Source organism: Dermacentor variabilis, chromosome 9, assembly GCF_050947875.1.
Source record: "Dermacentor variabilis isolate Ectoservices chromosome 9, ASM5094787v1, whole genome shotgun sequence".
NCBI lineage: Eukaryota > Metazoa > Arthropoda > Arachnida > Ixodida > Ixodidae > Dermacentor > Dermacentor variabilis.
Window position 1 is genome coordinate 153,577,861 of NC_134576.1, and position 21,234 is coordinate 153,599,094.

At 46.6% G+C, this 21,234-nt stretch overlaps 1 protein-coding gene across 3 annotated transcripts in view; it reads left to right on the top strand.

Annotated features, from left to right (window-relative positions):
- The window catches only part of LOC142557849 (stromal membrane-associated protein 1), a 159,606-nt gene that overhangs the window by 76,805 nt on the left and 61,567 nt on the right, over positions 1-21,234 (top strand). For all 3 annotated transcript variants that reach the window (XM_075670051.1, XM_075670050.1, XM_075670052.1), the window contains exon 8: positions 18,822-18,898. In XM_075670051.1, coding sequence (XP_075526166.1) covers positions 18,822-18,898 — 77 coding nt within the window. The remainder of the gene's footprint in view (positions 1-18,821; positions 18,899-21,234) is intronic.

Here is a 21,234-nt window from a genome sequence, read left to right on the forward strand (position 1 = left end):
CCACGCCTTCGTTTTCTTTTTCTCCTTTTTTTTTTTCCTCCCCGGCGCTGCGCATTTCTGCTGACAGTGTGGCACGCGAGCTGTTGTGATGTCTCATTTCGCGGAGCGCATGATTTTGCGCGCTGTGCACATTCGGTACCTGCGCACGTGACTGCACTACCGTGGGACAAGCAGACGAAGCGGGAATACACCTCTCTTGCTTCGGTGCGAAGTAAAGCAAAAGACACGCAGACATTCTGTTTGTGTCTTTTATTATTTCTCTAAACTTCAATTCGTCAATTCAAGCAACAGATCACACGAATAATGGATGTTGCCTTGAATAATTCTCGAAGTGAAATGTCACCATGAGCGACGTCACACTGCGGACACAGTTACGTAGGCACAGGGACACGACTACGTCACCGTCCAGCTTGGAGCGCGAGGGAAAGCCACGAGGGAAAGAGAGAATGGCATTCGGATTGAAATTTCAGACCTTTGCGCAGCGCGTAGCGATTTAATTCTTCGCAAACACGATCATTAGCGTGCATTGTATACTCTGCGCTTGTCAGCTCAATATGGCCAGACCTCGTGAGGGACCCTTTGAGGGTGAATTGCTAGTAAAAAAATGTTGTGGTAGCCTTCAAGAATGTGGCATAGGGCTTCAGCTTGAGCAGGTGTAAGGTCAGAGGAAACTATCTGAATGTTGATTCCACTGCCACGGGTTGACGTCGCGGTATGGGCTGAGCTGAAACTAGCTTCAACAGTGAAGGGCTCGGCCTGATCATCCTGCAGAGTGCTGATTTTAGCCAATGAGATCCCTTGTGGGAGGACTTGTGTGGTTAGCACGAAATTGACAAAGGGAAGGCAGGTGTGGTTGCCAGTAATTGTCAGCAGTATGTGTGAAACTGTAAAACCATATTTAAGGATAACAGCCGGAATTGGTGTGACCGTGTAATTGCCATCAGGTACAGTTGGTGTGGAAAATAAGTCGTGTCACAGATTTAGGCAGGAGGCTATTGAATTCCATGCAGCCTAAACGGATTTGAGGCGGGTCCACAGGGTCGGCAAGAAGAGGCAAGTCAATGCAAAGTGAGCTGGCTGAACAGTCAATGAGGGCAGAATGAGTGGCGAGAAAATCCAGACCAATAATGAGTTTATGAGGGCAACGCTCGATGACGGAGAAGAGAGCGATGGTGGTTCTCTCGACGATGGTGAGTCGGGCAGAGCGCATGCCAACAATAGCGGCAGTCCCTCCATCGGTGACTCATACAACTTTGTTCAGGCAAGTATCACAACTTTCTTAAGCCAGTAGCGAAGAGCAGCACTCATAATGAACACATGTGCCCTGGTGTCAATCAACATGCACACGGGAACATTGCCAACAATAACGTCCAAAAGATTCTGGTTCGTGGGTATGGTCAAGCGAGGATTTCGTGCCAGTGTCGTCAGGGCAGCTCCACCTCCAGAAGCTTCAGTGTCTAGTTTTCCAGTCGGAGGTGCTGCAAATAGATTGGAGAAGGTGCACGGCGTGAAGGAGGCGAACGAGTTTGATGGCTGGAGGGAGAAGGTGAACAAGCGTAGTGGGGTCTTGTCAGAGGTTTCGCAGGGTCAGACAATGGGTTGAGCATAGAGGGAGTTCATGAAAAGGACGAACTAGGAGGAGAGTGGTTGGCAGAAGAATAGCATGTTGTAGAAGTCCAGTGGATGTGGCAGTCGCGAGCGGTATGCCTGATGCGTTGGCAGTTAAATCATATAGGCTTGTCATCAGTAGTGTGCCATTCAGACGGGTTGCATTGTCCATCAGAGTAGTAAGAGGACTGATGTGGGAAATCGGTGGATAAAGAAGTTCAGAGTGCATGGGACAAATGGAGTAAAGGCAGACGTTTGAGAATTCTTGGTGGACGATGGCCTGTATCAAGGAGATCATCGCTGATGAAATATCAAGACGAGGGGAATGAAGTGGCCGCCGACTATCCTGTTTTGAACTCGCAACGAATGATGCGGGTTAAGTTGTCATTGTGTGGGCTGGTGGAAGAGGCCATCACAAGATGATGTAACAGTTATACTGTGAAGGCACATGACGTTTTGGGATACACGGCAGCATTTAGCATGCTTGAGGTGACAGCATTCAGTGAGGATTGTATTGATGCTGATGACGTTCTTAGACACTAGTAGATTGAAGGCGTCATCAGCAGTGCCTTTGAGGACGTGACAAAGCTTATCATCCTCTGATATGTTTCAGTCAGCCTTGCTACAAAGGGCCAAGACGTCGAGAATGTACAACAGATAGGACTCGGTCGACGTCCATATGCATGCGACAAGGACCTTCTTTGCTTTGAGGTGGCGACCAAACGAATTACCAAAAAGGGGCGGAGCTTCTCTTTGAAAAGGTCCCAGCTCGTGATCTTTTCTTCGTGAATCTGGAACCATGCCCATTGCATTGATGCACCCAAGATGCAAATGACCTTTTGCACCTTCCACATCTGGTCTTGCAGCCAACCAGGGTTGCCAGCTGAGAGTGGCGGATGCAGCTATGTCCAACTATCTGCATATGATTCATCTTCCCTCCCTTAACATCAGAAATCAAAACTCATGATTGGCCAACTCAGTTACACACCCCATACACCCATCACGGAGATGTCACAAGGACCACTTGTTTGGACATTGGCCTTCCCACTTTACTGAATTACATAGCTGAGCACAATGTGTCAGTATCAGGCGAGCTGCTGAAACTGTAGATGGTCCATCCGATGAGCAGTGGGGCCTTGCTAATGACTGGAATCTGTAGTATTCCCTCTCTGGGTTTCCGAAACAGTCCATTGTTTGACCGCAGCCATCGGTAAAGACTGATTTGTATGTTTCTTGGTTGACAGCAAATGCTGCCTGTACTTGTGGAGCTTGGTTCCGTTTTCCGTGACCACAGTGTATGACCTCTCTGCTACCTGCTGCTGTACTTCTGCCTTGATTTTCCATCCGCAGTCATAGCGAACTCGTAGGACATACTTTTTTTTTCATGACAGGGAGCAGACATCTTCACTTTGGTAGGTTTCGCTTCCATACTTCTATGGGGACTATCTGCTGCAAAGTCCGGTAACCGTGTTTTCTCAGGCGACAGCTCATGAGAAGCTCACTCAGGCACCTTCCATCTTCAAGAGGAGTGTCTCTGTAGTTTAGCAGGGACAACCAGAAGCATTCTTTTCCACTCAATGTCTTTTGTAGTAACTGCTTAGTAATTTGCACACCTTTCTCTGCCAGGCCATTTGATCGGGGAAATCGTGGACTGGATGTTGTCTGATGGAATTCAAAAACGTTTGCGAATTGTCCGAATTCGTAGCAAGTGAATTGTGGACCATTGTCAGTGACAACCTCCAATGGAATGCCATGCTTGCTAAACATGCTGCCCAACTTATCAGCAACATCCCGGGCATTGGTGCAGATGCTCAACTTCTAGGAAGTTTGTGAATGCGTTATATGCCACAAGGCAGTGCTGCCTGTTCAATTGCCAGAGGTCTACTCCCACACCATTCCACAGCCGTGCTGGTGCTTTGCAGGGCAAAAGGGGCTCGCATGCCTGGCGATATGCGAAGGTCTTGCACATGCTACATGACCTGATTAAAGGTTCTATATCACTGACCAGGCCAGAAGACCAGTGCCCATGCTCTAGCTTTGCACTTGCTGAAACCTAAGTGACCTTAATGAATCGGCTGCAGCATTTCCAATCTCAATGCTAATAGAATTACCACTTTAATGCCCTTAAAGAGCAATCCATTTATCTCCAGCAGCTCTGCTTCAAACGGCCAAAAAGGGCTTTTTATTAGACTGCCTGCCTTGAAAGATTACATGACATTTTGCAGCTCCGGATCTTCTGCCATAGCTTTGACCAATCGATGGGCTGTCTGCTCACTGACTAGGCTGTGTTGGATGGTAAGTGCGTGAAGGTCTGTGTCAGCTGAGGCAGCACAGCCTTGAGCCTTCCTGTTACGTGGAAATGCCCTTAAGAGGGTGTCCGGAATTACAATATATTTTCCGGGTACATACTGCAAGATGTAATTATACACCGTTAGGCGCAAGAAAAACCGTTGCAGCCTTGGTGGCATGTATCGAATTGTCTTGGCAGAGATGGCAGTGAGCGGCTTATGGTCAGTTTCTGCAATATCCCGACGACCATACATTGAAATCGTGAGGTTTCTCTCACCCGAACTAAATTTTCAGCACTTCCTTTTCAATTTGTGAGTAGCGTCCCTCAGCATAATGACGCTACCGGGCGCCAGCCATCATTATGCTTTTCTGGTAAAAATGCCCCCAGACAGTACGATGATACATCAGTTGACAACGTATCTCTTGATCCATCAAAAATGGCTAGGAGGGGTGCTTTAGTGAGAAGTTCCTTAAGTTCTCACATTCTTGCTTGAAAGGATGGTCACTCTTGATCAGTGAATGCAGTAATGCAGTGCTAGCTGACAAGTTTGGGATGCACTTGCCAAAAAAAAAAAAGCCTAGAAACCTCAGGACAGCTATTCTGTCTTCTGGCGGGGGAAAATCTTACTGCCGCCACGAACTCGTCACATGGCCTTATGCCGCTTTTACTAATAACGTCACCCAGGAAAACAATTTCTGAGAGCCCAAACTGACACTTTTCGAGATTCACTGTAACATTCTCGCACTTCAGGCGAGCTAAGACAGTACGCAGTCGCTCATCATGCTCTTGTCTAGCACGTCCCCAGACTAAGATGTCAGCAATACATACTTTTGTTTCCACTAGGTCTTCAAACGTCTCACTTACGGTTTTCTGAAACAACCTCGGGCGCGAAACTGATTCCGAAGGGCAACTGCAAGTACTGGTACCGACCGGATAGTGTTGAGACTGTGCAGATCTTTGATGTGGCCTCATCCAGCAGAACTTGATGGAACCCAGAATTTTCGTCGAGTTTGGAAAAGTAAGACAGCTTGGCTAAGCTTGGCTTCTCCTTATAGAATTTGTCGAGGGATCAAATACGTGAATAACTGCATTGTCATTGCCAGAGATGCTGCAAACGAATTATTGAATGCTATGCACTGTCAAGACAAGTATGTATCTTTTCATAAACGAATATACTCGTATGGCTTAAAAATAGTGCCCAAAATAACTGATATCAATGCTTCAGTGTTTTTTGCCTACTTATAAGTCAAGAAAATATCATGCCAACTTTAGAACTATATCAGTTCAAAGCCAGCAAAGCAGTGCATGCCACTGATATGAAAAAATGTAAAGGCCATGAAATGAACAAGTTGAGGACAAATATTTTAAACAAAACTTTCTCATTCAAGCATCTTCACATTTTTGTACATATGCAATGACCAGGGCAAAATCTCAATGACGCTGTCCTTTGTTCCAATGTATTTCGCAGGAGCTGTCAGTGGTCGTGTATTGTGAGTAATTGCACAGAAATTATAGTCTCAACAGAGTAAATAAATAAAAAGCAGCAGTTGTGCAAAATATACGAGGGTGCGGCAAATGAAAGTGAGCCGATGCGAGCATATGACAAACGAGGTATTTTATTTAAAAGTAGCCTACATGAGCATTTAGACATTTGTCCCACTGACTAACGAGGCTCGTGATTCCCGTCTCATAAAACTCTTTGGCTTGATACTTCAAAAAGTCTAACTGACTTTTTCACGTCGTCGTCCGACACGAATCGGGTTCCCTTGAGCTGTTTCTTCAATTGCCCTAAAATGTGGAAGTCTTAAAGCGACAGATCTGGGCTGTATGGTGGATGTTTCAGCGTTTCCAACTTGAACTTTGCCAGTTTTGTGTTAACCACATCAGCGACGTGGGGACGGGCATTGTCGTGGAGCAAGATGACCCCATTCATCAGGCCTCCACGGCGTTTGTTCTTGATTGTGACACAAAGCTGATTCAGCATTTCACTATACTGGAAACAATTGATAGACTCTCCAGGTTTAGCTAATACGATCAGTAATGGCCCCTACAATCGAAAAAAAAAAAAAAGTCTACACCTTCTCGCGGAAATGGCGGCCTTTGCTTTCTTTGGGGGTGGTGAATTCGAATGTTTCCACTGTAAGCTTTGCCATCGTGTTTAAGGCTCATAGAAGTGGCACTATGATTCGTCCTGGGTCACAACTGCAGAAAAGACATCACCCTCTTTGTGATACCAGATCAGATGAGTCAAGGCAGCGCCGAACCTCTCCGTCTTATGGCAGTGGTTCAAAATCTTGGGCACCCATTGCGCACACAAGAGCCAATAACCAACATGTTCATGAATTATGGCGTGAACCGAACCGTGACTGATGTTCACAGGCTCTACCAGTTCATCGATGCTTATCCTCCATTCTTGTCTAATGAGCTCATGAACCTTTTCATTTGTGTTTGAGGTGATTGCACGGTGGCTTTGGCCCAGTCTTGGATCGTCCTTGCAACTTTCACGTCCGTTTTTGAACCGTTTGCTTCAGCGCTTCACTGTGGGCAATGAAATGCAATGTTCAACGTAAAAGGCAGCCATACGACGACTAATTTCTTTTTGGGAAATACCTTCAGCTGTCAAAAAGCTCGCGGCACCACGCTACCCAAGTTTTTGAGCATCCATTATTCCATGCAACCATGTTCAACCCAGTGTATGAGAGCATTAAAGAACATTTATCCTCACACCTTCATGTCATTTTTGTAAATGAGAGATGTCTGTGTGCTACACAGATGCCTCGCAGATAATCAACTGAACCATTATTGCGCAGATTGGGTTGGCTCACTTTCATTTTAATTGCCGTGTGCATTAGATGTGTGAAGATACAATGGAGTATACAAATGTGAAGATACAGTCTGACAAAGGGCAAAAGAGTGTGACTGGAAACGAAGTTCACTGCCCGTATACACAAAACATCCCACAAGATATTTAAATACGTCTCCAATAGTCTCCAATAAATCTACGTATCTAAGAAAAAGTCACTGTATACAATGCATCAGACAAGGCAAATAGACATGTTGCGCAATGACAGATTCACTGATTACAAAATCCTAAGTCTTCCCTCCACTCCCCCTGACAATTGCGTGCGACAGAAGGCGGCGCGCTTCCTCCCTGCTTTTCTCCCCTGCGCACACAAGACGGAGCCACCATCGTCGGCTCACCCATGCCACTCAACTCCCCCCTTCTCCCCCCCCCCACCTCCCCACATGCTTTCACTTGCACACACAGCATGCAGCATGTGGTCACGATGTTATCGCCGTTGGACTTTATAAGGGAGACAGCAACGGCAGGAATGTGCCTGGAGTGTCCGCATAATTGCTATCGCAATAATATCATAAGAGTATCTGGCAACTGAAGTGTCCCTTGGCCTATTACTTTCCGCAAAATAAGCAACAAAATCAAACTTTCACCATGCAACAATTTACTGCGCAGCAACAATGTCCTTTTTTTTTTTGTGGGGTGGGGGCACCGAAATGAAAAAAACGCGAAGGCAAGCATGTTGGCCACAATTGAACGCCTCTGCATTTGGCACCTACCAAAGGAATATCGAAGAAAATGTGAGACGCTTGGTCGACAGAGAAACATACGCATACTGCTCGATATCCTACACCTGTGAGGCAAGACTTTCTGGGAGGTAGCGCTCAAGCGAATGCGTTGCAATCGGTTGAGTCCCCACAGTGATGGCGGCGAGCGACCAGTGTTTCTTTTTCTCGTCTGCTAGACAAAAGGCGACCAAAGCTCGGCCACAGGAAAACGAACACGCACCAAAGTGCACCGGGCGGTGGTCGGGGCAACACGAGAAAAACACTTGCGCTCTGGCTGTCTCTGGCAGCCCGTAGGTAGCGAGAACAAGACAATTGAAGAGGCTCAATGTGTCCTCACGAATAAAAGCCAAAGTAAAGAAATAAGAACGTACAGTCGCACCTGACTACATTGAACCCGTTTACATCGAATTATTCTATATATCGAACAATTTCTGGACATGGTATAGTTACAATGAGTATATATAGCAAAAATTACGCTTACATCGAACAAAAATAGCAGCGACTCCCGATATATCGAACGTCAGGCAGTGGAAAAGTGCCCCCAGAAGGTGGCTTTCCCTTGCGGTGGCGGGGAAACCCGGCGGCGCGGCTCCATCCAACCATTCTCCCTACCGTGACCACGCTGCCTCGGACGAGCCGTTAACACCCCCCTGGAAAAAATGATCCTGACCTGCCTGCAGCGCTTGCTCAGACAGCCAATCAGAGGCTCTTGTGCTCTCGTCGTGCAAGACGGCGAAAGTGCGTGTTGCCTTGCTGCTTTTCTGGTTCATTGTGTGTGCGCTTTGTGGGCCTTCTCCCGCAGTGTTGCCGTGATGAAGCAGCAGAATTCGCCTTTCGTCTTGAGGCTTGAAATCATAAATCAGGTCGAACGCGGTGAGAAGTCGGATATCCCCGCAGCGTGCAAGATTCCGAGGAGCACTCTCAGCACGATATTGAAGAATAAGGGGAAATTAGGGCTAAAGTGGCCAAACTTTCTACCCGGTGCCCGTGGCGCCCAACGCGTACGCACGGCCATGTACGAGTGGTTCATTCAAAATTGCTATAGCCGTGCCGGCTTCCACGTGCTCGGTGATGACAAAATTTCGATGAATGCGACGAAGCCGTTGCCGGTGTTGCCGAAGTTTGGAGCGAGCTGTCATAATTTCCAGAAGCTGTTGACAAATCAATGGTGGACGAGTTTGTGAGTACGAATGATGGTTTCACGACCACGGGAGAGCCCGAAAACGAAGACTACATGCCGACATCGTACCGAGCACAAGTGAAATTGGGCACAATGAGGAACGCAATGATGGTCCTTTGCCCACATCCTCCGAAATGATTGGTCCACTCACACTAGTCCGGCGCTTCTGCACGAATGCGGAAGGTTGCAGCCTCAGCTGCTCTGACTCCTTAGACAATGTAGAGAAGTGCGTGCGTCGCAGGCAGCGAAATTGCCCAAACAGAAGAAAATGCAGGACTATTTTATGCTAAACGGAGCTAGTTTCATCAATAAAGCGATTTTATGTATGATATGCGTTTTTATGACATCTTATTTAGCAGGCTTATATCGAATTATGCTCTATATCGAACTGTTAGGCGTATTTTTACGAGTTTGATATAGCTGGGTTCGACTGTACTTACCTTTGCTGGCTTTAGTGTCTTCACATGGATTCTTTGGTACAGGTGAAAAAAATGTTATTCTTTTCTGTGACATGATGGCACCAATGAACCACCACAACACTTCGTCTCATGAGACCTCGCTGCGTGCTTTGTCAGCTTTAGAGCAGTACATTCTAGTCAACATGTCTGATTGTGTGTTGATTTGGCTTGTCTGGTTGTATGTTCTAAAGTACGACTTAGGAAAGTCAATGCACTTTGGTATCAAATGTCTATAACAACATTAAACCCACAAAGTTGCGGCATTGAAAACCTAAAGCACGACTTTAGAAATGTGAATGCATCTTTCACATTAAAAGTTTATAAGAGCTTTATAACCATAAAGTTTCGGAATTGAAATTCATCCACTCCGTATATTCCGCGGTCTCCGCGAGATGCTGTGACAAGCCCGTTCACCACCGAAACGCCCTTGAAACTTGGGGCTCAGATGGGGCTCCTTGCATTATGTGACTCCCTGTGCATGGGCGCTGCCACAATATTCAGCCAGAGTTCACAACAATTGCACCGAAATTTTTTTTCAAGTGGGAAAAATACATTCTAAACGAAATCCAGAATGATTTCCGATGATGGGGGTTATTTTAGTCAGCGGTGCATGACAGCATGAAAAAGTTTCATAGGGGGCTACTGCCCCCCATGAAATCACTGCAGCAAAGTGATTCGTCGCAGTGTCGGAGGAAAGGCTAGAAGGTCACTACCCCCGCTGGCCAATCGTAACACTGCCTCCCTTCCTCCAGCTATATTTTGGCACAGCATAGAGGGAGAATATGGGCATGGCGCAGTCAGCGACGAACTCGATGCGGCAGACACTTCCCGACAGCATGAGGTGTTCCATTATGGCCTTCACACTTGCTTCAATGGCACAGTCAATCAATCTTTGCACGTGATGCAGAATGGCTTGTTCGAGTTGCCTTATCTGCTGCTCAAGCATGGCTTCGAAGTCAATGAGTGTGTTCCTTGCGGGATTGGTTGTGCCTCCTGGCACTCTAGTTTTGATATTCGTAGTACTTCACATGGGCACACACTACAGAAGCAGAAAATCATTCGGCGTAGTTGTTACTACGTGCTGTGCATTTGTAATCTGACCCACTTTGTCGAATATGATCTTGCCATGCTCTGATGGAGCAGCACGTTGTAATATTGGCCCCGTATAAAAGGCTCGTCATAAGGCCATTAATGCATGGCGAACATTGGCCTCGCTCGCAGAAGGCTGAGTTTGTGATTTTTTTAACATATTGTTACGCGAACGAAGGATTAAGAACTGGGGACTATTTGCAAATATGTTTGCAAAGGATAACTGCAGCGCTGCCCAGTTCAGCACACAGCTCAAGAGCCAGAGATCGTTTGTAGTCTTCGTCTGGGCACCCGCGTGCATTGTCCACAAGAAACACGCAATATGCATGTATCATTAACCCGGCGGCAGAAACATCGTCCCGGGGCATCTGAAGATCGGTTACAACAGGACAGTAATATGGTTTGAGGCATGCGACATGCACAACGTCAGTGGAATTCGGGGAAGATGAGGCACTGGTACTGACAGGGGTGATTTCGTACGTAACTGGAGTCACGGCACGCAGCACTCAATATGGGCCTGTGTACCAAGACAGGACTTTTTCTGACAGGCCAACATGACGAGTCAGAGACCACAGGAGTACCAGAGATCCAGGCGAAAAGTGGACATCTCTGTCTTGGCGATCGTATAAACACCGTTGCTTCTCTTGGGCGGTCAGGAGGCGAACGCGGGCAACTTCGCTTGACGTCAAGTGCATACTCACTGGTGGTCTCTGCTGCGGCGGATGGAAGGGATGTGTCCAGTGGCAATGTGGGTTCTTGGTCGAACAACAGAAAGAATGGGTAATAACAGGCAGTGTTGTGAGGTGAACAATTATCTGCACAAGAGACATAGGGTAGGGCAAGGTCCCAATCAGTATGGGCGGACGAAACATACTTTGCAAGTATGTCTGTTAGGGCACGATTCAGACGCTCCATGAGACATTAGTCTGTGGATTGTAAGACATAGCTTGTGCTTGGTTGAGCAGGACTGCAGGGTGTCGGCGATGACTTTAGAAAGAAATGTCCAACCACGGTCTGTGAGCAGTTGGTGTGGAGCACCATGCTGCAGAGTAAGGTCGTGTAAAAGAAAATCGGCAACATCTGTGGCGCAGCTTGTTGGAAGCCTTCTGGGGATGGCGTAGCGTGTGGTATAATCTGTTGCCACAGCGACCCACTTGTTGCCAGACGTGGATAGAGGGAAAGGGCCAAGTAAGTCCAAGACAATGCGAAAGAATGGCTCCAAAGAAATGTTGAGCGGTTGAAGGCACCCAGCAGGGAGCGTCGAGGGTGTTTTTCAGCGTTGGCATTTTTCACATGCCGTAAGTATTTCCGGACAGAGTAGGCAAGGCCTGGCCAAAAAAAGCGTCAGCGAATCCGGTCGTAGGTGCGAGAGACGCGAAGGTGGCCTGCCGTTAGTAAATCGTGAAGTTCTTAGAGAACAGCTAACCGGAGGTGCTTAGGAATGACAAGGAGTAGGGCAGGACCGTCGAAGCGTACATTGTGGCAATACAATACACCATCCCGGAGAACAAACATATGAAGGGATGAATCAGAAGACGATTCCAAGCCATCAATGATGGCTCGCAAAGTGGCACATGGCGTTGCTCGAAAACGGAGAAAACGCAAGCGTCGGTATCGGTGTCAGGGTCGGCGGGTGGTTCGTCCGCTGGATAGCATAATGAACAGTCTGCGTCTTGATGTAATCGGCCTGACTTGTACACTACTGCATAGGAATATTGTTGGAGCCGCGGAGCCCACTGACCAAGCCGGCCGGTAGGATCCTCGAGTGAGGAAAGCCAGCAGAGTGCGTGGTAATTTGGAAACCGCCCAGATGAGAGCCAGGCATTCACAATCTGTAATCGAATAGTTGCACTCTGCTGCTGTGAGTAGGCAGCTAGCGTATGCGATAATACGATCTTGAGCCTGTTGGCGCTGGTCTAAGACGGCTCCAATACTGTGACTACTAGAATCAGTACGCACCTGTGTAGGAGAGGACTGGTCAAAGTGGGTCAGTATATAGGTGGCATGGTGAGAATGTTGGTGAAATTGGCAAAGGCGGCAGTTTGAGTGGGGCCCCATGTAAATGGCACGTCCTTCTTCAGAAGATCAGTAAGAGGTCGGGCAATCGCTGCGAAGTCTTTAATGAAGTGTCGGAAGTAGGAGCAGAGTCCTACAAAACTTCGAACATCTTTGACAGACTGACGTACAGGAAAAGACGTGAATGCACGAATTTTCTCCGGGTCTGGTTGAATACCGGAAGCATCGAAGAGGTGGTCCAGCACTGTAATCTGCTGACGACCGAAGTGACACTTCGATGAATTTAGTTGGAGCCCAGCCTCGCAAAAGACTTGAAAAACAGCTAATAAGCACTCAAGATGTCTCAAATGTAGGTGAAAATATGAGAACGTTGTGTAGATAGCAGAGGCATGTTGACCATTTGCACCCTTGAAGCAAAGAATCCATCATGCGTTCGAACGTTGCTGGGGTGTTGCATTGACCGAAGGGCATAACTTTGAATTCATGTAGACTATCAGGGGTGACGAACACGGTCTTCTCTTGGTCCTTTTCATCCACAGAAATTTGCAAATAAACAGACCAAAGGTTTATTGATGAAAAGTAGTTGGCACCATGGAGACAGTCGAAGGCGTCGTCAATGTGAGGCAAGGGGTAGACGTCTTTCTTGTTAATGTAGTTTAGAGGACAATAATCTACGCAGAAACGCCATGTGCCATCTTTCTTTTTAACAAGCATCACGGGCGACGCCCAAGGGCTCGACGAAGGTTCAACCATGCCTTCGGCAAGAATCTTGTTCACTTCATCTTGAGTAACCTTACGCTCTGAAGCAGAAACTAGATATGGCCGGCGATGAACAGGACTGGCATCACCAGTATTTATTTGATGCTTAACAATTTAAGTTTGGCCCAATTGGCGATTGTTGAGGTCGAAGATGTCCTGTTAGAAAGCCAAAAGGCGACACAGAGCTGCTGCTTGTTCAGGCAATAGGTCCGCAGCAATCATGGAACGAAATGTTGCATCACGGCAAATAGCATCCCGTGGACTTGGTGAAGAATCTGAGCAGACGTCTACGGAAAATGTCGTGATGGGGTCATTTCCGATAGCACAGATCATTGCAACCGATATGCCTTTTGGTGGAACTTCGTTTGTCAGGCCAAAGACGGGGAGGCATGTCCGGTTATAGGCGATGGTGATGACGGAGTGGAGTACAATGATATTGCACATCAAAAGGACATCAGGAACAGGCTTAATGACATAATCACCATCGGGCACAGGAAAAGATGATACCAAATCAACAAAAGTCAAGGCTTTAGGTGGTAGGCGGATGAAGGCGGTCATACTAAAGTTGTTCGGCAGTTCGGCACAAATATGCGCGAGTAGAGGAAGTTCAAGGCAAAGGGTACCAGCAGAACAGTCTATCAAAGCTGAATGCACCGTAAGAAAGTCGAGTCCGAGGATTAGGTCATAGAGACAGTTGGTCAGCACTGTAAAAAGAACAGTAAATTGGCAGTCATTGATACTTATATGGGAAGTACACATTTCGGTGACGTCAACAGTGCTGCCATCGGCCACGCATATGGCTTTAGTAGTAGCAGGCATGAGGACCTTCCTCAGTCGACGACGGAGTTTACAACTCATTATGGACTCCTGGGCTCCAGTATCTATTAACGCCGTCAAAGGGACATTGTCGACGTGAAAATCAAGTAAGTTCTGGTTCGTTGGGAGCGTCAGTGGAGGATTTTGACACGACGAAGATAATGCAGCACTACCTCCAGGAGCTGCATGGTCTAGTTTTTCGTCCGGGAGGGTCCATAATTGGTCGGCGACAAGTATCGGCGTGGCTGGAGCAATGGGGATCGACGGCACTGAGGTGACAGCGAGCAAGCAAGACTGTCATCAACGGATACGTCAGAGGTAGGAGGCATGCGGCGAGGCGAGTAATGGCGCGGGCCGGCATAAGGGCGAGGAGACGGGGAAAAGGAGCTCGAATACACCGACGTCCAGGAGGTGCGGCAGTGGCGAGCGACGTGGCCAATGCGGAGGCAATGGAAGCAAATGGGCTTGTCATCCGGAGTTCTCCACTAGGTATGGTTGCGGCATCTGGGAGGGGAATACAGATCGCTATGAGGCGTAGATGTTGGCACTGGTCGGGCATCAGGTCGGGAAACAGAGCAAGCAGCGGGGAAATCTAGGTTTGAAAATTCTTGCCGCGCAAGTGCCTGAATGAGAGAGATCGCTGGGGCTGGTTGGTCAATGGTGGGATCAAGTGGGCTTGGATGGAACGCGCAGGACCTGTAGCCTCGAACTCGCAGCAAACAATACGTGTGACGTGCTCATTTAAGGGTGGTGAAGCGGTAAGGTCGACGCAAGATGACGTCGCAGCCATGTTAGGGAGCCGGGAGAACTGTGGAATAATGCGGCAGCTTTTGGCGAGCTCAAAGCGGCGGCATTCCTTAACAGTGACATCGATGGTGGGCACATTGTTGAAGACCAACAAGTTGAATGCGTCATCCGCAATCCCTTTGAGTACATGGTTAACTTTGTCAACCTCGGCTATCTTCTCGTCGATGTTCTGGCAAAGAGCGAGCACGTCTTGTATGTACAAGACATACAATTTAGTAGAAAACTGAACTCGGGTAGCAAGCTCTTTTCTAGCAGCCAGCTGCCGACCGGTGGGATTTCCAAAGAGGTTGCTGAGCTTCTCCTCGAAAGCATCCCAGGTAGAGATCTCGTCCTCATGTGTCCGGAACCAGACACGAGGAGTTCCGTTCAAGTAAAATAGGACATTGGCTAGCGTAATGGTACGGTCCCAGCAGTTGTTTCAACCAACACGCTCATACAGGCTGAGCCAGTCCTCAACATCAACATTATCTTGGCCAAATATGCTAGGATCACCGAGATGGGTAACCGTAACATACATTGTTGTTGGGGTCGCAGGAGTAGGAGACGAGGTGTCGACACGGAGCCATGGCGACAAGCAGGACGGTGCAGCCGTTGCGGATCTCTGTGGCGAGGATGGGGAATGGTATCCTCCACCATAATGTTACGCGAACGAAGGATTAAGAACTGGAGGCTATTTACAAAGTATATTTGCTAAGGATAACTGCAGCGCTGGCCAGTTCAGCCAGCAGCTCGAGAGCCAGGGAGCGTTCGTCGTCTTCGTCGGGGCACCTGCGTGCATTGTCCACAAGAAACACGCAGTATGCATGTATCAATAATTTTGCTGGCATTCATGGTTGCAAACGTAGCAGCCCATTCGGCATTGCGTACTATTGAGCGGCACCTATTAGCAGTGTCTCAGTTACTTTAATTCATTTCGGGCATTTGCGGTCAGTATTTAAATGCGGTTTTCTGCAATTTCTGCACTTTGGCATTGCGTTCATCCATGACATGTTGTCTTCATGCTGCTTGTGTCTGCATGTGTTGCATCATGGCCTGTTGGCATTAGGGGGTTGTTCCTTACAATGTCCTGTGTGGTGGCATGTGTCACAAACCATTACTTTTGTGTGGTATGGGAGCACCCTGATATTGAAAGATTGTAGCCCGACGCACTGTGGTGGGCTAGTGCCATCAGACGTTGTGAGCACTGTCCCATTGTCACCCATTGGCACCCATTGGCACCCAATCTCGCACTTTTGGCAGTGTAAGATTTTCATGAGCTCGTCCGAAGTTAAGCATCCAGCTTTATTACTCCCTATATTTGGCCTTTCCCTGCTGCTTCATATTGTTACAGAAATAACGTCTATTTACAAATTATTACTATGTACAAGGTTACAGCAGCCACAAGCAGCTGTAACCGTAACAGGGTAGACAAATGCAAGGCTCTCGCTTGTCTCTGGCTACTTTGTTGCCGTTGTCTTTGTCTGCCTGGCAGTAGTAGCCCATTCACTGTCTCGTGGCTTTATCCCCCCCGGGCGAGTGCCGACCCAAACATGTACGACTTAAGTCTCATAATGTGCACGATAGAGGGTGGTGGTGCAGACGCCGCTGGCTCGACAACTGGTTTGATTTCGTATGTGACGTCGGTGACTAGGCGTAGCACCCTGTAAGAACTGTTATAGCGGGACAATAGCTTTTCGGAGAGACCAATACGGCAGAACAGAGGCTATAGTAGCACAAGGGCACCTGGGGAGTAACAAATGTCTCTGTGGCGGCTGTCATACAGGGTTTTTAGGGAAGCCTGGGACACACAAAACCTTGGCCGGTAGTATAAACTGATGTCTTAATTTTATCTTTCACAAGGGACAGGCACTGTCCTATCTGTAGCACAAATGAGAACCATGGTACAAGGCAAGTTCAACTCGGACCCTGCATCAGGCCAGCGTTGCATTGCATGTGAAACAACGAGACCACACCACATGCTCCGCAGGCTGGACACCACAAATAGCATATCTTCCTACAGAGCGATGGGAAGGCGTCCTTCAAATTGGCACCTCCAAGGTTTGCTGCGCACTGATCCGACGGGCACAGGCCATCGCCAAAGGCGTCATAGGAGCCCGGACTCGGGGCGCCTACACAATTTTCTCTTATTTGTCAATAAAAAATGTTTTCATCATCGGCATCATAACAGTGCACTTTGCAATTGTCAGCAGTTGTTTTTGAAGCATCATATGCTGCAGCTTCGCTTCAAAGCTGGTTAGGCCTAAAGGCACCTTCGGCACTTGCTCTGCAATCTAGCTAATAAGGAGAATACACATCTTGCTGACCATTGTAGTAGCTGTCCCACTTGTGAACCATGTTTCCTTAACATGAAAATCCTAGGCAAGAGAAAGCTTAAAAGCGCTTGTGAAACGTTAGAGGCATTTTTTTATCAGAAAAGCAGGTCAAGAGTGTGGAAGCGAAACATTGACTGCACTGTACATTGCAGAAATGAAATTCTTTTCACGCCTGGTTTAATCACTTCCTGTTGGACGAATTCCATTTTTTCTTGTAACGGTGCGTCTGCACAGCTTGCAAATTTATATGCCTGGGGGTCTGGCTTCAATAAAATCAATTGTTAGTTTGCGCCTGTGTTTGTCTTCCTTTCTGTTGTGCCGTCCGGTTGCACGCTATATCAAGATGGTTCTCACATTTATATGGTTTAAATACATTCACCATCAGCATGCATGGGTATTTAGCCCAGTCGGTAAGACACTTGGCTTCTGAGCGTGGTGTCGTAGGGTTGAAAATTACCACTGGCAACGTTTCTCCTTTTGATTTTATTTTGGTTTTACATTAATTTCTTTGTAGCAATTAGTCTTATGTGATGCACGGGCAGGCAGATGGACACGTTTCCGCGTTGGGTAGGCATGGAAGTGCTTATGCATTTAAAAAGTGCCTCTGGTAATGTGCACAAGTTAGTTCAACGCAAAAGTAGCATGATTTACTTGCTTTCGGAACATGCAGCACATGTTGCACTATGTAAATGAGTTGACTGTTAGCGCTCAATTTGCACACAATTTGCAATGAGTAAATGAGCCTAGCCAACTTTTGATGAACATTTGAAAATACTGCTGGAACTTTAAGCCTGATGGCACAAATACCAGTTGGTGTTGGGTGATGTGTGAACCCCCTGCTATGTTGAAAGCAGTTCGCTCTTCCCTTCATCAGCATAACCACTGTGTTCATACGAGCCATTGCCAAGAACTGGAGCCTTGTTAAGAATGGGCAAGGTCAATAGGACAGCTTGGTAGACTACCTTAAAGACCAGCATATAGGTAGAGTAGGAATATAGGTTGTGACCCCTTACCTTGAAGTGAAAAAGAGAAAAAAAAAAATTGCCAGAACACATTAATTTTCACAACAGCGCTGCAGATTCGTGGTGAATTAATTGCAGGTCTCCGGTAGCGGGTGCGCATGAAGCTCCCTCACAGAGTTCACAAGTGCGCCCTCAAGCTGTGGATGTATGCACTGCACAAGATCCAAGAAATGTGTTACATGGGTTTGATGCCAACAGTTTTCTTTTCCTGCCAATATCGCACATCCTTTTCAGAAACGTCAAAATGGCGCTGAGTGGCCATGCCGCTGTTTGCTTTAGCAAAGTCTACCACCTTTATTTTGAACGTCGCTGAGAACTGTCTGTGTCACTACTCGTCACTCACCAGAGAGAAAACGAACAAATCCCACATGAGGTCAGTCGGAAGAGCGCACACAAGAAAACAAGGCAACAAGATCACATTTCAGCACAATGCGTTGGCGGGCTAGTTGGTGCGAATCCATGAATACTTTGTTTAGCGCAAAAAGACAGACACAAGAAAGACGACAGGACAAGGCGCCTTGTCCTGTCGTCTTTCTTGTCTGTCTTTTTGCGCTAAACAAAGTATTCAAAGTTCACATTTGTATATTGAAATAGCTTTGGTTATGTATTTCCCAACATGTGCACCCTAGCTTGCCAGAGGACAACTTTCATTCTGGTAAAGACTGCCATATAAGACGAGGGGTGACTTTAGCCTGATTTCTTCAAGAAAATATCTTGGCTTATATTTTGGCTTATGTGGTACTTATGCGGCTTATGTGGCCCCATAAGCAGGACATCCACAAACTGCTGTAGTGGCCTCTCATTTCAAGTTGTGAACAGGAGGCAAAGAGGAAACATGAATGTGTCCCTAATTGCCACAACGCTCCTTGTGCATTTCAGGTGGTGGTTACACAACTCCAAGCGTGTTTCTCCAAGGGCTTGCATCGATGCCTGGCGGCAGTATGCATCTTCCTCAGGTATCGTAATTCATTGAAATAGCACAATACTTACACATTCAGGTTAGTGCATAGTCCCCAGATGCTTCAGTGTTCATGAACTTTTTTTGTCCACTTCATGTCAGCCTAATAGCAAAAGAGATCAGTGTTTTTCTAGCGAACATTGTTTAGACTTTGCTTTGTTGTGGCAATGTTTTAACCACTCATCTGAAGTAATTAAAACCAAGTGAGACAAAATAATTTTCACTAGGTATGATTTGCATAATGACAAATGGAAAATTCTGTAATTCCCTATTTATCCAAATCTATTGTGTTCCTTTTTTCAAAGAAAATGGACCCAAAAATTGCTTGCACATTGCCTGTACTATCACTTTCAAAAGATTTTGTGTGTCAGTGTAATTGGTCCCAGCATTACTTGCACTGTGCCGAGCTCTAGAACTAGAGCTCTAAATATTATCTGTAAACGTGACTGCTTGAGAATACTGCCCCTGTGTGCTTGTTATCCATGGCCAGTGAAGAGCAAATGGTGACTACAACACGCCACTTTCATCACAAAAGCCTTTGTTTCTGATTGCGAACTTTGGGGGCATTGGCAGCATGTTACATTCAGATGCAATTTTATTTTCTCATAATAAGCCCTTGAAAATTGGGTGTGTGTTAGAATAAAGTAAATACGGTAATCACCACTATGGTTCTTCACCAATTTTCACACTTGATTACTTCAACTCTTTTCCTACAGTAGATAAAATTGCCATTCTTTATAGGTTACACTGAACTTTCCTTCGTGTAAAAAAAAAGCACTCTAGAACTGGTACAGCGTAACATACAAAGGAAAAGACAAGCCGAGCCGGCCGGCTCGGCTTGTTTCTTTTTTTGTAAGTTGCGCTGTACCAGTTCTAGAATGCAATACCAACTCGCCCAATCCTCAACTCTAGTGAGAAAAAAAGAACACTATTGCACTTGTAGTTTTATGTAATACATGAAAACGAAGCAGAATACATCCGCTTTTAAGGCAAAAACCTTCGTTAATGAGATTTGTCATAAAAAATATAAATTGACAAACACAAGATTGTAAAATAAAGTTGAACAACACTTGTAACGATAAGCTTGTATCTAAAAAGAAAAAAAGGCTAAAGAATTTCTGGAATATACAAAATGTTTCACTGTTTAATAACCACCATCTGCAAAGAAATTAAACTTTCCCTGAAAACTATTTGGGCTCCAAAAATTTTGGCCCTTAAGTTGGTTGGGCAAGCCACGCAGCAAAGCATTTCCTTGATGTAAAACATAAGGGAACTTTGCGAGTCTACTGGTATATGTGAGGTGGTGCAGTGTGTCCGTGAGCAGCGTTAAAGGTCTCAAGTGGCGTACGAAACCATTGTTAGCAGACCAACCATTTCTAATGGCCACATTAGGGAAACAGTAACTGTATTTACTCGAATCTAACGCACACTTTTTTCCTGATAAAATGTGTCCAAAAATTGTGTGCGCATTAGAATAGAGTACGACCCTAAATCTGCATTACCATATTGCTATCGGCTTTGCAAAATGGCCGCCATGTACGTGCTTCAAGCCTAGCTGCCATAGCTTTCTCCATGTGCTGCAGTAGGGGTGCTTAGGCAGTGCTTCCTTTGGCTTAGATCAGTGCACCGTCCGTATTCCAGTTTTCTGCATTTACTCTATCAGCATCGAAGTACCGACTGCAAAGACATGGCGAGTTCATCACGATGCCGCAATTAAAAGGAAAGCAATCACGTGTGCAAAAACGTATGGAAATCGGGCCGCATCACGGGCATTCAGAGTTCCCGAAACTTGCGTGCGGGACTGGTGCAAACGGGAGGTGTTCTACACCAGTGGCTGCTATGTACAGCGCGGCCGCGCAGCCCCTATCTTGAAAGTGATCTGCAACGGAGACAAGAATGCGCATCTAGGTGCACTGCGCTGCGTTCTCGTCGCTTAGTTCATGTTGAAGCAAGAGGCCGCACAAAGGTGAATTCCTTCACTCCTGCTACTGCACTTCCTCGCTCCAGCATTTTGATAGAGTTTCTGCGGTCATTAAGTGAGACGTGTTTGTTTGCTTGTGCTTCTACTTGCGCTACTACTACTGCTTGTGCTACTACTGTCTACTAATCTGCTATAGTAATCGATGCTTCGCTTTTCGGACGAAACTGTGACTTTTTTCATTTATCCCAACTTTAGTGCAGTGGGAGTAAATCTTTGCTTTTCCAAATGAAGTTTGTATTTCTGTATGAAAGAATGAGGTGTGTGGCACTGTAAAGGACTTCTATTTTTCTAGGTCATCGCAAACAGGTGCGCATTACAATCGAGGACACATTAGAATCAAGTAAACACGCTAA